At 47.9% G+C, this 14,488-nt stretch overlaps 1 protein-coding gene and 1 long non-coding RNA gene across 2 annotated transcripts in view; one reads left to right on the top strand and one right to left on the bottom strand.

Moving 5' to 3' along the window:
* Nucleotides 1–13,812, top strand: part of LOC310714800 (uncharacterized protein) — a 33,007-nt gene extending 19,195 nt beyond the window's left edge. Inside the window, exons 14-17 of the mRNA XM_083520458.1 lie at nucleotides 4,761–4,802; nucleotides 10,035–10,381; nucleotides 11,593–12,339; nucleotides 12,527–13,812. Coding sequence (XP_083376584.1) covers nucleotides 4,761–4,802; nucleotides 10,035–10,381; nucleotides 11,593–12,339; nucleotides 12,527–12,600 — 1,210 coding nt within the window. The 3' untranslated portion in view covers nucleotides 12,601–13,812. The remainder of the gene's footprint in view (nucleotides 1–4,760; nucleotides 4,803–10,034; nucleotides 10,382–11,592; nucleotides 12,340–12,526) is intronic.
* LOC310686051 overlaps nucleotides 1–14,488 on the bottom strand; it is a 424,340-nt gene that overhangs the window by 46,572 nt on the left and 363,280 nt on the right. The window lies entirely within an intron of this gene.

The raw sequence follows: 14,488 nt of genomic DNA, 5'->3' as shown, positions 1-14,488 counted from the left end.
TTCTTCCAACATAAAAGCTCCTTGACGGATAGTCTCCGCCTAGCCTCCCTGCGCGGAAGTCTTCTGCGCAGGGTGGGTGTGGGCAGTGGAGGACCAATGCTCTCCCCGCTGGTCTCTGGCGAAGAGTCCTGGAGCCATCCCTCCGAAGCCCGCCTCTGCCTGCCTTTCTCCCTGGTGTAACGCTGATTTCCTTCCCCGGTCACTGAGTCCCCTCTTTTCCTGCTGGGACCTTCTCCGGCATCACTCGGGAGCCCTTCCTCCACTCCTGACTGCGATGGCAGTTCCCTGACAATAGGCTTACCAATGTGGCAACTCCTCAGGAGAACGGAGTAGCAGAGCGTAGGGGAGGTGTCTTGCAGACACAAATGAAAGCATTGTTAGCAGATGCAAATCTTCTTAATTAAATATTGGGCTGAGAGTATTAAGACAGCCAATTATATTGGAAATGGTTTGTGGTCAAGGGTATTAGACGACATACCTTACAAGATTCTTTATAACAAAAGTCCCAGTTTGCAACATTTGAGAATTTTTGGGACAAAGGCATGGGTTGACATACCTGTAAAAACCCCCGAAGAAAAGGTGGAAAAAGGGCACAGCAGTTGTTATTTCTTGGGTATGAAAGCAGAACGAAAGCCTATAAGTTTGAAGATGATAAAAATCTTTTGAGTTCTAGTCGGTCGGTCAGCTTTAATGAGCAGAGAAATTGGCCCAAGATACATGCAAACCAACTGCCAGAAAAGGTTTTACTGCCGAGCGTACCTGATAAGGCAGTTGAAACAAAGCTAAGAATTGGTAGCATTCCCAGGGAAATTGAAAGGGAGCAGGTAGAGACTGAGCATTTTTCTCCAGCTACTTGCATGGAGCAGGGGGAAAAAGAAAGTGCAACCGGGACAGGAGGAGGTAAATCTCCAGAGTCAATCCACCCCAAAAGCAGTCCTGAAGGTAACCTGGGGGGGGGGGGAGATTAATGACCCAAGGAGGTCTGAAAGAAGTAATAAAGGTCAACCTCTGGTCCGTTATGGGTTCCCAGTCACCATAAACCAGGTTTATGTAACTGAGCCAGAAAACTTTGAAGTGCAAGAGTTACCTACTCTAGAGAAAGAGGCGTGGTTAAAGGCAATGCAGGCAGAGTATAACTCTCTGCTGAACAGCCTAGGACCCTCGTACCCACGGGACTGCCTCTCCCGGTATGCCCCACGGAGAGCCTCAAGGTCCATAAATAGCAACATACTAGTGGTCCCGGGCCCTAAGGACGTTAGATTAGCCTCAACCAGAGCCAGGGCCTTTTCAACACTGGCTCTGGCCTGGTGGAACACTCTGCCTCATGAGACCAGGGCCCTGCAGGATCTGATTTCTTTCCGCAGGGCCTGTAAGACGGAGTTGTTCTGCCTGGCCTTTGGCTTGGAGCCAATTTGATTCCCTCCCCCTCTTTCTTTTTCCTTTCTCCTGCGATGAGGCTGCATTTTAATATTTTATTGTTTCAATATTTTAATGTTGTATTTTAATCTTGTTTTTAAGTTGTATTCATTCAACTTATTTTTATTATTGCTTGTTAGCCGCCCTGAGCCCGGTCTTGGCTGGGGAGGGCGGGGTATAAATAAAAATTATTATTACTATTATTATTAAACAATGTGTTTGTACCTACAGAATTGCTTGAAGGTAAAAAGCCCATAAGCTGTAAGTGGGTTTTTAAAGTGAAAAAGCTGGCTGATGGTAGTTGTCAAAGGAAAGCCAGGTTGATCGCAAGGGGTTTTACACAAAGGAAAAGGATACATTATGATGAAATGTTTCCCCTAACAGCAAAGGCTGAAACAGTAAAATAAGTTTTAGCAATGTCAAGTCTGAGGGGGTTGAAAGTTAATCATTTTGATGTTGCCTCAGCGTATTTAAATGCTCCTATTGACACCAAGGTGTATTGACCGCAAATAGCAGGTTATGAGCTGGAAAAAGACAGCATGGTGTTAAAGCTGCAAAGGGCACTATATGGTTTACACCAAAGTGCACATCTATGTCATGAATGCATAGACACAGCTTTGAAAAAGATGGGATTCAAACAAAGCCTGGCTGATTCCTGTTTATATACAGCAATGGTGCAAGGAAGCATTTGTTATTTACTTTTATATGTTGACAAGATCTAATAACAACTGCACAAAAGCAAATGTCTTGGTTTATGAACAACCTAGGTAACAAATACACACTGAAGTATTTGGGTGAGATTCAAAATTACTTAGGAGTAGCGATTCAGAGAAATGAAGAGGGTGTCTACTCTCTAAATCAGAAAGACAAGGTCAAAAAGTTACTGAAGACATATTGAATGCAGAAGGCAAATGAGGTTGACACTCCCAAAGCTAAACAGTACAAAAATGAACCAGAAAAACAAAAATGTGAGAGTGCAATAGCGTTTCATTCTTTGTTAGGTTCTCTGTTATATTTAAGTTGCTGGATGAGACTCGACATAGCATTGGTAGTGCACATGTTAAGCCAAAGAAGTGGAGACCCGGCTCAGAGAGATTGGGTAACACTTAAAAGAATCCTAAGGTATCTGAAAGGCACAAAAGATTACAAACTGGTGCTGAATACAGGATATGATCAGCAAGTGTATACATATGCTGATGCCAGCTGGGGAGAAAGAGAAAATGGAAAGTCTAACATTAGTTATGCTATATATATTGGAAATGCCCTGGTTCAGTGGAAATACCAGAAACAAACATTGTTGCCACAAGTACTTGTGAAGTAGAGTACTCGGCCATAAGCGAATGTGTGTCACAAATAGAGTGCTTTGCTTGCCTAACAAAAGAACCAGGAATACCTCCTGAAATGCCAATCACTGTGCTCAGTGATAACATGGCAGCACAACAGCTTGCCAACCAACAAAACTTTAAGAGCAAAATTAAACATATTGCGATAAGATATGGTAATGTAAAAATGCTTTGGAAAGAAAAGTACAGCATTGTAACAGAAGATGTAACGTGGCAGATTTATATACAAAATGTTTGGATGCTCCTAAATTTCGGGACTTAAGAGAATTGTTAGGTCTCAAGCCTTTGACTTAAGGAGGAGTGTTGGGATTAACAGAATGCTGTGTTAGATAGTAAGTCTGCAGGCTTGAGTTTGCTAGCTTATGCAACTGGCTGATGCAATCTGCCTGCAACACTTTCTATGCAAGTGCTGGGTCAGAATGACTCAGCAGTAATGTGCTGTCAGTTGATTGGCTGTCATCGGTTTAAAAGGGAAACCTGTCCAGCAGCAAGGTGGTGTAGAGAAGTGTGGTCAGAAAGAGAGAGTTAGAGGTCTTCCTATTTGCTTTAAGTTGCAGCCAGATACTCTGTTTGACTGTATGAACTGCTTGTGTATTATAGCCTGTAGATATTTGTATACAGTGGTGCCCCGCAAGACGAATGCCTTGTAAGACGGAAAACTCGTTAGACGAAAGAGTTTTCCGTTTTGGAGGTGCTTCGCAAAACGAATTTCCTATGGGCTTGCTTCGCAAGACGACAATGTCTTGCGAGTTCCTGCTGGTTTTTTTTCCTCCCCCCCTTTTGCTAAGCCGCTTATCAGCTGATCCGATCAGCAGATAAGCCGCTAATAGCGCTAATCCGCTAATCCTTCAATGGGCTTGCTTCGCAAGACGAAAAAACCGCTAGACGAAGAGAATCACAGAACGGATTCTTTTCGTCTTGCGAGGCACCACTGTATATATGTTGTTGTTTAGTCGTTTAGTCGTGTCTGACTCTTCGTGACCCCATGGACCAGAGTACGCCAGACACTCCTGTCTTCCACTGCCTCCCGCAGTTTGGTCAAACTCATGCTGGCACCTTTGAAAACACTGTCCCACCATCTCGTCCTCTGTCATCCCCTTCTCCTTGTGCCCTCCATCTTTCCCAACATCAGGGTCTTTTCCAGGGACTCTTCTCTTCTCATGAGTTGGGCAAAGTCTTGGAGCCTCAGCTTCACGATCTGTCCTTCCAGTAAGCACTCAGGGCTGATTTCCTTCAGAATGGATAGGTTTGATCTTCTTGTAGTCCATGGGACTCTCAAGAGTCTCCTCCAGCACCAGAATTCAAAAGCATCCATTCTTCTGCGATCAGCATTTTTTATGGTCCAGCTTTCACTCCCATATATATATATATATATATATATATATATATATATATATATCTCACAATAAATATACTGCACTGAAGAACCTGGAGCTCTGAGCATTTCTGCTAAAGCGCTACAAAGAATTTGCGGCAACCTCAGGGCTTTGCTAAAAGCAGCAGAGTCATTGCTTACATACCTTGCCATAAACCTTAGCCAAGAAAGTTGTGGGAACTCACCTTTGAAGGAACGGTGCCTGCTCTAGGTTGTGTTTTGCATGAATTTGTATAAGTGGTCTGTAGGCCGATTATGGAGCTGAACCAGGGAAGAAGGCAGAAGCTCAGAGGCACCTCATCTTGCATTCTGTGGCTTTTAGATGCCTGTGGAGCATGCGCAGAGTTTTACGAGGGGTGGCTTCAGGACAAACCAGTTCTTGGAGGAGCTGGGACCTGAATCTCATGCCAGGGAGCTTTTGGAATACTGGGTCCAAGAGTCAGGGAATCCTCATGGAATCATCTTTAAATTTCCCCAGAAGATCAGTAGTAAGAGATCAATAATTTGGACAAAAGAGAGAGAAATAATTGAAAGTTTTAGAAACTTGCCTGAATGATAATGGAATGGAGTACATGTACTGTGTCAGATGAATAACACAGCTGTTTTGCTGGCTTTTCTTGAAACAGGTATCCTGACTGGAATCCAGAAGAATTTTCCTCGTTACAGAGGTAACCTTTTAATCTCAACATGAATATTCAGTAATGAGAATTAGGCTGCAGTAATCTCAATTCCCTGTTCTCCCCAATGGTATGGGTTTTCAGAGACATTTTGAGTGGAAAATTTGTGTGAGGGCATTCTGCACTGGGACATTTTCTGATGCCCAGGAAAGTGATCTGTGATCTAATTCTGGTCTTTTATTATATGTAGTAGAGAAGACTCAAAACTGTAAAATTGTTAAGTTATCTGCAGTTGACCACTGTTCACTGCTGTTTAGGAACTATAACAAAAAACACTTCTGCAGAAAAAGTAACATGTCAGATGCTGCTGCTGGTTGCTCGCGAGTAACCAGGCAGGACTCCAAACCTGTCTTTTACAGGTTTTATTGTGCAAACTATTTACATTGCAGATCTCCAAAGTTCATGTCCGTCTTAGTCACTTACAGAATCTGGGAGTGGCCGCTTCCGGCTTCTCCCCCAACATAAGAACTTCGACACCCCAAGCCCCCCTCCCCTCCTTGCGTTTCACCCTTCTGTGCAAGCTGGGTGGCGGAAGTGGCGTGCATCCCTCCTGGCCAACCTGGCGAGTTGAGATGCTGGGGCTCTCTGCAGCATCCTTGAGCCCATTCCTCACTTGGCTGGCCCCTTCCCTCTCTTCTCCACTGGAGGTGTGGCTTTTCCCACTGCTGGAAGAGGAACTGCTTCTCAGGAGTTTCGGAAGCTCTCTGTATTCCAACGCCCCCCTGCCTCCCTCCCTTGTTCCGATAGCAGTCCCCTGACATCCACCCCCCTCAAAACCTCCCGCCCTGTCAGTGGGGTCCAAAGCTGCTTCCCACTCACTGGTGTCGCCAGGAGGGGGGGTGGGAACCTGAGGAAGGAATCGTCGTTCTCCTCTGTGGAGTCAAAAACTGCTCCCCCCCCGACAATTCCGGCTCTGGCGGGAAGTCCCCGGAAGGTTCTTCCTCATCAGAGACCTCAGCAATTTCGTCCTCTATTTCCTCCCCAGGAATCCCTCAAAGTCCCCCTCATTCTCTGTGGGTCCAAACACTTCCCCAAATAACAACTTTGGGGGTTTGGGCTTGTGCAGTAAGAGAGCGTGGAACTCCTCTACAAGATACTCCTCGGTCACGCGCCCTGCCGGAATCCACACGTTTTCCGAACTAGGAGCCCCCTCCCAGGCAACTAAGTACTCTAGTTGATGTCCGTTCCACCTGGAGTCAAGTGTCTCTGTCACTTCATTACAGACTTCCCTTCTACATTTGGCGAGGTGGGCATCCCCTGTTCTTCCCTCCCCGGGAAGCTGTGGCCCTTCCTGTAAGGCGACAGCAGAGACCTGTGAAACTCTGGATGTATCCTCATGTTATCCGGCAACTTCAGCCTGAATGCTATTGGGTTGACCTGCTGTGTCACCTCAAAGGGACCAACCCTCCTAGGCTGCAGTTTCTTGCACCCCTCTCTCAGGGGCAGCCCCTGAGTATGACAACCACACCTTGTCCCCCACCCTGATAACCTCCCCCGGTCTCTTATGTTTGTCTGCCGCCTTCTTGTAGGCCTCCTTGGCTCTTTCCAGAGTCATCTTGAGCTGTTGGTGTATGGCCTCCATCTCTTCTGCGAAATGTTTTGTGGCTGGTACACCCCATTCCTTCTCCTTCTGCCCTGGAAAGGTCCTGGGATGACACCTGTAATTGGCAAGAAAGGGACTCATCCCTGTGGACACGTGTTCAGCATTATTGTACACAAACTGCCAGTGCTAGCTTCTCCACCCAATTGTTCTGCCACTGATTGACGTAGCAGTGCAAGTACTGATGCAAAATGGCATTTGCTCTCTCTGCCTGTCCATTAGTCTGTGGGTGCCAGGCTGTGGAAAAACTCACCTCTACCTACAACAAACTCATGAGCTAGCGCCAGAAACACGAGGTGAACTGTCTTCCGTGGTCAGCAATTACCCTAGAAGGGGTCCCATGCAGCCGAAAGATGTGATCCAGGAACAGCTTGGCAGTTTCCTAAGGTGACACCACATGGGAGGATGCCACAAAGTGGCATATCTTGGTCAGCAGGTCCACCACCACCAGGACTGCCGTCTTGCCTCGGGACATGGGCAGGTCCATCGTGAAGTCTATGGACACCACTTCCCAGGGTCTCCCTAGTGTTGGTAAGGGTTCTAGCAGCCCCGCTGGGGCCGCCCTTTCCCTCTTTGCTCACTGACACATGTCGCACCCTCAGACATGTTCCCGCACATCCTCCCTTACCTTGGGCCACCAGAAATCCCACCTAACTAATCAAGGACTTACGCTTTGTAATCCAAAGGGCATAATGAGGTATTCAAATGCCCCTAGGGGGGGTAAACATTGTCATCTTCCATTCATCTCCCTTCCGTACTCTGATCAGGTTGTAAGCTCCTCTGAGGTCAAGTTTGGTAAAAATTCTGCCCTTGCGTACTCTCGCCAGCACGTCATCGATGCGAGGCATGGGAAATGCAAGGAGTTCTGACAAGGAGTTGACAACCCTGAAATCCACCACCAGACGGCACTCCTTGGTCCCCTTCTTGTCCACGAAGAACACTGGACTTCCCCCCACCGTCTTTGATTTTCAGATGAAACCTCTTAGGTTCTTGTCAATAAAATACAGATCCTGTATCTCTTGCTCCGACATCCAGTACCGCTTACCCGCCGTCAACCTGGCCCCTGGGACCAAATTGATCTGACAATCATACGGCCTGTGGGGAGGTAACTTGTCAGCCTCCCACTCGCTGAAGACTTCCTCAAAATCCACATATTGCTGAGGAATTCTCTTCTCCCCCAGACTCGCAGTAGTGACCTTGGCTTTGCAATGGAAAGTCTAGTGGGAGTAGGTGCAACTGGTGCTCCAAGGCTAAGTCTCTGCTGAAGAAGTTTGCACTGGATCCTGAATCAACCAAGCCCTGCATTTCCACTGGGTAGCCATTAGCGAGCTCCAGTAGCACTGTGACCAGTATGCCCGCCTTGGGGGGGGCATGGTCAGGGCCCTTCTGCTTGCCTGGCTGGCTGCTGTCGTTTCTGTACTCTTTGGGCTCCTCTCCTTCCTCCATAGCTGCTCCCCCCACCATTCGTTGCCAGTCTTTGCGCTGCGGGCAAACCTTGGCAAAGAGTCCCGGTTGTTGGCAGAGGAAGCACTTTTTGGCTGACTTCCATCCCGTTCCCTCCTTTTTGCTTGGAACCGCAGCGTTTGAAATTTCCTGCGCCCGGGCTCCGTCAATTTCTATTGGCTCCGCCTGGGGCAGCCTGTGTGTAGTCCCAGCTGGTGTCTCAGGAATGTGGTTGCCATAGAAATGCTCCCCTCTGGCCTCCCGCCTTGTCTGTGCGTGTGCCTTCTGCCGTACACCAATACCTAATACTGCTTTGGTCAGCTCATGCATCGATCTCGGCCGGGGTCCCATGGAGAGCACATCCTTAATGTCCGAATTTAAGCCCATCTTTAAAAGTGCCTGCATGGGTTCGGACAACAAATCCCAGCCCAGTTTATGCACCAGCATTGCGAACTGGGACCAGTAGCTACAAACAGGGATCCCTGTTTGAATGTCAGGAGCTCCTACTGTGTGACATCCCCTTGAATTTCACTGGTAAACATTGCGTCCATTGCCTCGTAAAATTTCCGCAAGTCCTGGAGGGCATTGTTTCCTGCCGCTATCAGGGGTCTCACCCGTTCCCGGGCTGCGCTTTCTAAGTGGGAAACTACAAATGCCACCCTTTCCTCAGCATCGGCAAATTCCTTCTTTTGCAAGTCCAGGGTGTATTTAATTTCAATCTTAAAGGCAAGGTACTCTTGAGAGTTCCTGCTAAATTTGCTCACCAGCCCCGGTACCTTTCTCCCCACCGGAGTTGCTTTGATGTGCTGCTCCTGCAACCTGCGCTCCTCCAGCCTTGTTGTGAGGTCAGCGACATATGCTTCCAGCTCCACGTTCCTCTGCACCAGGGCCGCTATATTCCACGCCTCCTCTTCCTCAGCACCTCCGCCTGCAGCTCCTTGCTCCTCTGGCCTCCCTTTATTATTTTGACTCATCATGCTGCTCTTCACTGCTACACACGAACAACCGCAAAGACTCCCGGATTGCAGTCAGATGCTGCTGCTGGTTGCTCGCGAGTAACCAGGCAGGATTCCAAACCTGTCTTTTACAGGTTTTATTGTGCAAACTATTTACATTGCAAATCTCCAAAGTTCTTGTCCATCTTAGGCACTTACAGAATCCAGGAGTAGCCCCTTCTGGTTTCTCCCCCAACATAAGAACTTTGACACCCCAAGCCTCCGCCTCCACTCCTTGCATTTCACTGCTCTGCACAAACTGGGCGATGGAAGTGGCGTGCGTCTCTCCTGGCCAGCCTGGCAAGGTGAGGCGCTGGGGCTCTCTGCAGCATCCTCGAGCCCTTTCCTCACTTGGTTGGCCTCTTCCCTCACTTCTCCACTGGAGATGTGGCTTTTCTCACTGCTGGAAGAACTGCTCAGGAATTTCGGAAGCTTTCTGTATTCCAGTGGGCCACCCTGCCTCCCTCCCCTGTTCCAATGTAAGTCCCCTGACAGTAACCCCCCGGGATAATATTCCCCCCCCCCCAGGTTACTGGTTGTCACTGAGCAGTACATGTAGGAGCTGCTTAACTCAGACTGCAGGCCCTCGTGTCTTCATTCTAAGGCTCCAGGGGCCAGCTGGCTGAGAAGAAGAAAAAGAGGAGTTTGGATTTGATATCCCGCCTTTCACTCCCTTTAAGGAGTCTCAAAGCGGCTAACATTCTCCTTTCCCTTCCTCCCCCACAACAAACACTCTGTGAGGTGAGTGGGGCTGAGAGACTTCAGAGAAGCGTGACTGGCCCAAGGTCACCCAGCAGCTGCATGTGGAGGAGCGGAGACGCGAACCCGGTTCTCCAGATTATGAGACTACCGCTCTTAACCACTACACCACACTGGCTCTCTGTGGGTTGCACTGCAGCTCAGCCACTAGCAGGCAGGTAGCCATTCCCAGTGCAGGCGGCAGCCATAATTTTCTGGTATGAAGCTGGGCATTCTGTTCCCAGCATTTGTGTTCTTTAAGTTATTGGATGCTGCAATCCCATCAGCTGTATTTTGTAGGCTTTTGATGCTTTTAGCTTCAACCCTGAGAATTCCTACTTCTAGTTGATTTCCATTTGCAAAAATAACATTTTGACAGATCTGACTTTTCCTTTTACATTTGAAAAAGAGAAGTCATTCAAATCCTGTTTTTTCTGCCTTTTGCAGACATGAAGGCGAGAAGAAGGAAAAACATATTCCAATGCCGTGCTCTACCAGTTCTAACCCGAACACTTCACAACACTCAATCCCTGTCCATGCCTCGAGTCAGACTCGGTCACGATCTAGGAGCCCTGGGCCCCACAGCAGAAAACGGTCACGATCTAGGAGTTCTGAACGTCGCAGGAGAAAACGGTCACGATCTAGGAGCCCTGGGCCCCACAGCAGAAAACAGTCACGATCTAGGAGCCGCAGACATAGGTCCAGGTCTGCAGAGCGACCAAGCCGCCCCAGCTCGAGTTCTCAAACCTCTTCTAGCCAGAAGAGAGAACTGGGAAAATCAACTAGATCTCCAGGTAAGGTGGATGTTACAGATGCTTCAATACAGTAGTGCCTTGCAAGACGAAATGAATCCGTTCCGCAAGTGTCTTCGTCTAGCGGTTTTTTCGTCTTGCGAAGCAACCCTATTAGCGGCTTAGCGGATTAGCGCTATTAGCGGTTTAGCGGCTATTAAAGGCTTAGCGGCTATTAAAGGCTTAGCGGATTAGCGGCTAAAAGGCTATTTGCGGCGTAGCGGCTTAGAAAAGGGGGGGGGGGCGAAAAGAAAATCGGAACACTCGCAAGACGTTTTCGTCTTGCAAAGCAAGCCCACAGGGAAAATCATCTTGCGAAGCAGCTCAAAAACGGAAAACCCTTTCGTCTAGCGGGTTTTCCGTCTTGCGAGGCATTCGTCTTGCGGGGCACCACTGTAACTGGCCTTCGGTTTTTTCTAAGCAGGATTATGTGTGTGATATTGGCAGGCGTGTTGCAGTGGCTGTGGCTCAGTGAATAGTTTGTTCTGTTCTGGGGTTTTTTTCCTGGCTTTGTCATTGTGTCAATATAATGCCTGCCAAGGAGACCAAGCCTGTTCCTATATTGGATTGTGTGAGTGACTCTGCAACCCATTTCAAAAGGGGATGTTGGTTGATCTCAGCCATTTCACTCCTCTGGAGTTTCCCCCACCCACTTTATAGTTTTTACAGTTGCTTAGTACAATGATCTTCTTGCACTCATGCTATGCAGGGTAGAACCTTGTTGCAAATTCAGCAGTGACCAAGGATCAGGGGAGATATTCTGCTGCTTCCCTGCAGTATTGTTGCCAAAAGTAGACCTGAAGTTGTTGCAATAGAGTGTTGATGAACTGCGGGGGGGGGGGGGGGGCGGGGTATTGGTTCCATTTTGTATCTTTTGGGTTTTTTAATTTTGTATTTTTATGTCGTGAACCACCCTGAGATGGATGGATGGAGGGCGGTGCAGTCGTACCTCATGTTAAACATTTTAAGGTTAAACATTTTAAGGTTTCGCCGCATGCACAGATGCTCAAAATGATGTCGCTTATGCGTGGAAGCGCCAAATCGCGACCCGCGCACGTGCGGACGCGGGTTGCATTCGCTTCAGGATGCAAACAGGGCTCAGGAACAGATCCTGTTTGCATCCAGAGGTAGCACTGTATACCAATTTAATAAATATAAATATTACTAATAATAATAATAATAATGAGCCACTTGCTTTTTCTCCCCCTCTTTAGCATCGTCTGCAGAAGCAGGAAGCTCCAGGAAACCTCCAGCCAAATCTGATGTGGCAGAACAACCACCCAAGAAGTCAGACCATCCACTGAAGACAAATCCCAGCCACCAGGAGCTGCCCAAGAAGGAGGCCGCAATGCGGGAACAAGGAGACCAGCAACCTCCATCCAAATCTGATGTGGCAGAACAACCACCCAGCAAGTCAGAGCATCCACTACTGGCAAATCCCGGCCATCAGGAGCTGCCCAAGAAGGAGGCAGCAAAGCAGGGACAAGGAGACCGGCAACCTCCAGGCAAATCTGATGTGGCAGAACAACCACCCAACAAGTTAGACTATCCACTGCAGACAAACCCTGGCCATCAGGAGCTTCCCAAGAATCAGGCAGCAACGCAGGGACAAGGAGACCGCCAACGTGAAGATCAGTTGCGCTTCTCATTGACACCATTTGTAGAACAAAGTGTCATGCAGGCCCTGTCGCTGCTGCAGTCTGGAGGCACAGTGGGTGCTGGACTCACCCAAGGAACAAGCTTGCCCCCACTTCCTGCTTTGCAGATCGAAGCAGCATCCCTATCCCTTGTCTCCATGATGCAGCTGGTTGCAACACAGGTGTTGCAAGCTGCCTTAAGTGTGCAGGAAAGCCCAAGTGTGGCTGGCCCAAGCCCCCAGTTAAGTATTCCTGCAGGAAGCGAAGAAAAGAAGCAGGAGAGCAGTCAGGAAGTGGTGCCAGGAGTCGTTCCTCCTTGCTCAGGTGAGGAGTTGTCGGGAAGGGGGCTGAGGGTGGGTCTGGCTGTAGAGGGAGGTTGTTCTGTGTTGGAGATATCCGTCAAGACTTGCATTGGTGATATAATGCACAGTTCCTGCTCAGGTTCAGGACTGCCCTGAGATCCAGCTGGCTTCTCTGGTAGTGGTGAGCACACCTGTGCTGTTGCTTCTAGGGTGCAGGGATGTTTTCTGCAATCCGTTGGTCCGGTCGACTGGTTCCTTTTGTGGCATACCGAATACACAATGATATGTGATTTTACTGCTTTATGGCTACATTTCTATCCTCCGATGAGAGAACATGGCATACGTGGTTCTCCCCCTCCTCATTTCACCCCACAACAACCCTGAGAGCCAGTGTGGTGTAGTGGTTAAGAGCAGTGGACTCATAATCTGGTGAACCGGGTTCGATTCCCTGCTCTTCCACATGCAGCTGCTGGGTGACCTTGGGCTAGTCACACTTCTCTGAAGTCTCTCAGCCTCACTCAACTCACAGAGTGTTTGTTGTGGGGGAGGAAGGGAAAGGAGAATGTTAGCCGCTTTGAGACTCCTTAGGGTAGTGATAAGCAGGATATCAAATCCAAATTCTTCTTCTTCAACATCACCCACTGAGTTTAAAGCTGAGTGGGGATTTGAACTCGGGTCTCCCTGGCCTTAGTCCAGCACTCTCACCACTTCACTATGCTGGCACTTGGGCCAGTGAGGAAAAATGCTAGTTAAGGCTTCAAGAGCTGTGCTAGGAGAGCTGGCGCATTGCTGTTTAGGTGTTCTCATTGCTGTGGATGGATCTCTTGTGATTCAAATACAGCTTGATGGAGAAGCAAGCAATTCTCAAGGAAATGGAAGTAATGAAGTCAGATCAGGGTTGTGTCAGAGCACATGTTGCTTATATTGTGGTTTGAGGTTTTGCCGAACAGCAAGCTACAGATATTCAAGTATGTTAACTGAGTATGAAAGGCTTGCGAGAATTTATTAATCCTCCAGTTCTCTTTAGCACATAGTTTGTGGATAGTATCAAATCTAGATATTTTGCTAAGGATCGGGGATGATGGGAGCTGGGAGTCCTGCATTGCAGGGGTTGGACTACAGGACTCTTGGGGACTTCTCCAACTCTATGATTCCATTCACAGCACCTGGATGGCACCAGGATCCCCTATTCTTGACATAGGCCAACACTGCCATGGACAAGAGGGGAGTCAGAGATTTGCTTGCAGGTCACCAGTCTGGGTGATTGAAGAGGATTGTATTCTCTTTATTCAGTCATTTAGGGTTGGGTGAACGTTATTTAACAGAATCACAGAACCTTTGAATTGTGGAGTTGGAAGGGACCCAAAGCGTCGTCTAGTACAGTGTTTTTCAACCTTTTTTGGGCAAAGGCACACTTGTTTCATGAAAAAAATCACGAGGCACACCACCATTAGAAAATGTTAAAAAAATTAACTCTGTGCCTATATTGACTATATATAAAGTAATTCTCTGGAATAGGAATCAAATAAACACAAAAAGTATTTTATAATTACTTTATTATGAAATAGTAAGTAAACAGAAATATGAAAAATTATAAAATACTTGATTCAGTGCGCAACCTGGGCCTGTTTGGCTGAACACAAAGCTGATATTCTGGCTGGAATCGAAGAAAGACACACACGTAGCTCTTCGTCAACAGCTCTCTGTCTCTCTCTGTATTTAGTTTTTATAGCAATCATGCTTGAAAAGCTCATCTCACACAGATACGTAGTGGAAAATGGGAGCAATGTCAAAATAGCTTTGTTTGCCAGAAGGGGGAACTCCTTGGCAGTATCCAACCAAAAACTGTCCAAAGGTGGATCAGCAAATCTTAGCTTGAAACCACGATTTTGTCTCAGTTCAGTTCGTTCCTCCTGCTCCTGTAAAGTCGTGTCCTTTCCACCAACTGATGCTGAGCTATAAGGATCCCTAACCCAGTCAAGGCATTCAGTGGAGACTGAAGAGAAATAAAATGACAACTTCTCCGGTCCTCCTGGTGACTCGAGTTGTGACGTCTTCTTCTCTCCGCTGCTGCGCACACTGTGGTCGGGCGGGAAGGAAGTCGGAAGATGATGTCCTACTGTGATAGGTCCAGGCTGGAGTCTGGACCAATCACAGCCCGGACATCAGAA

Source organism: Podarcis liolepis, assembly GCF_965112155.1.
Source record: "Podarcis liolepis genome assembly, chromosome: 9".
Taxonomy (NCBI): Eukaryota; Metazoa; Chordata; class Lepidosauria; order Squamata; family Lacertidae; genus Podarcis; species Podarcis liolepis.
This window is presented reverse-complemented; position numbering and strand designations above follow the sequence as displayed.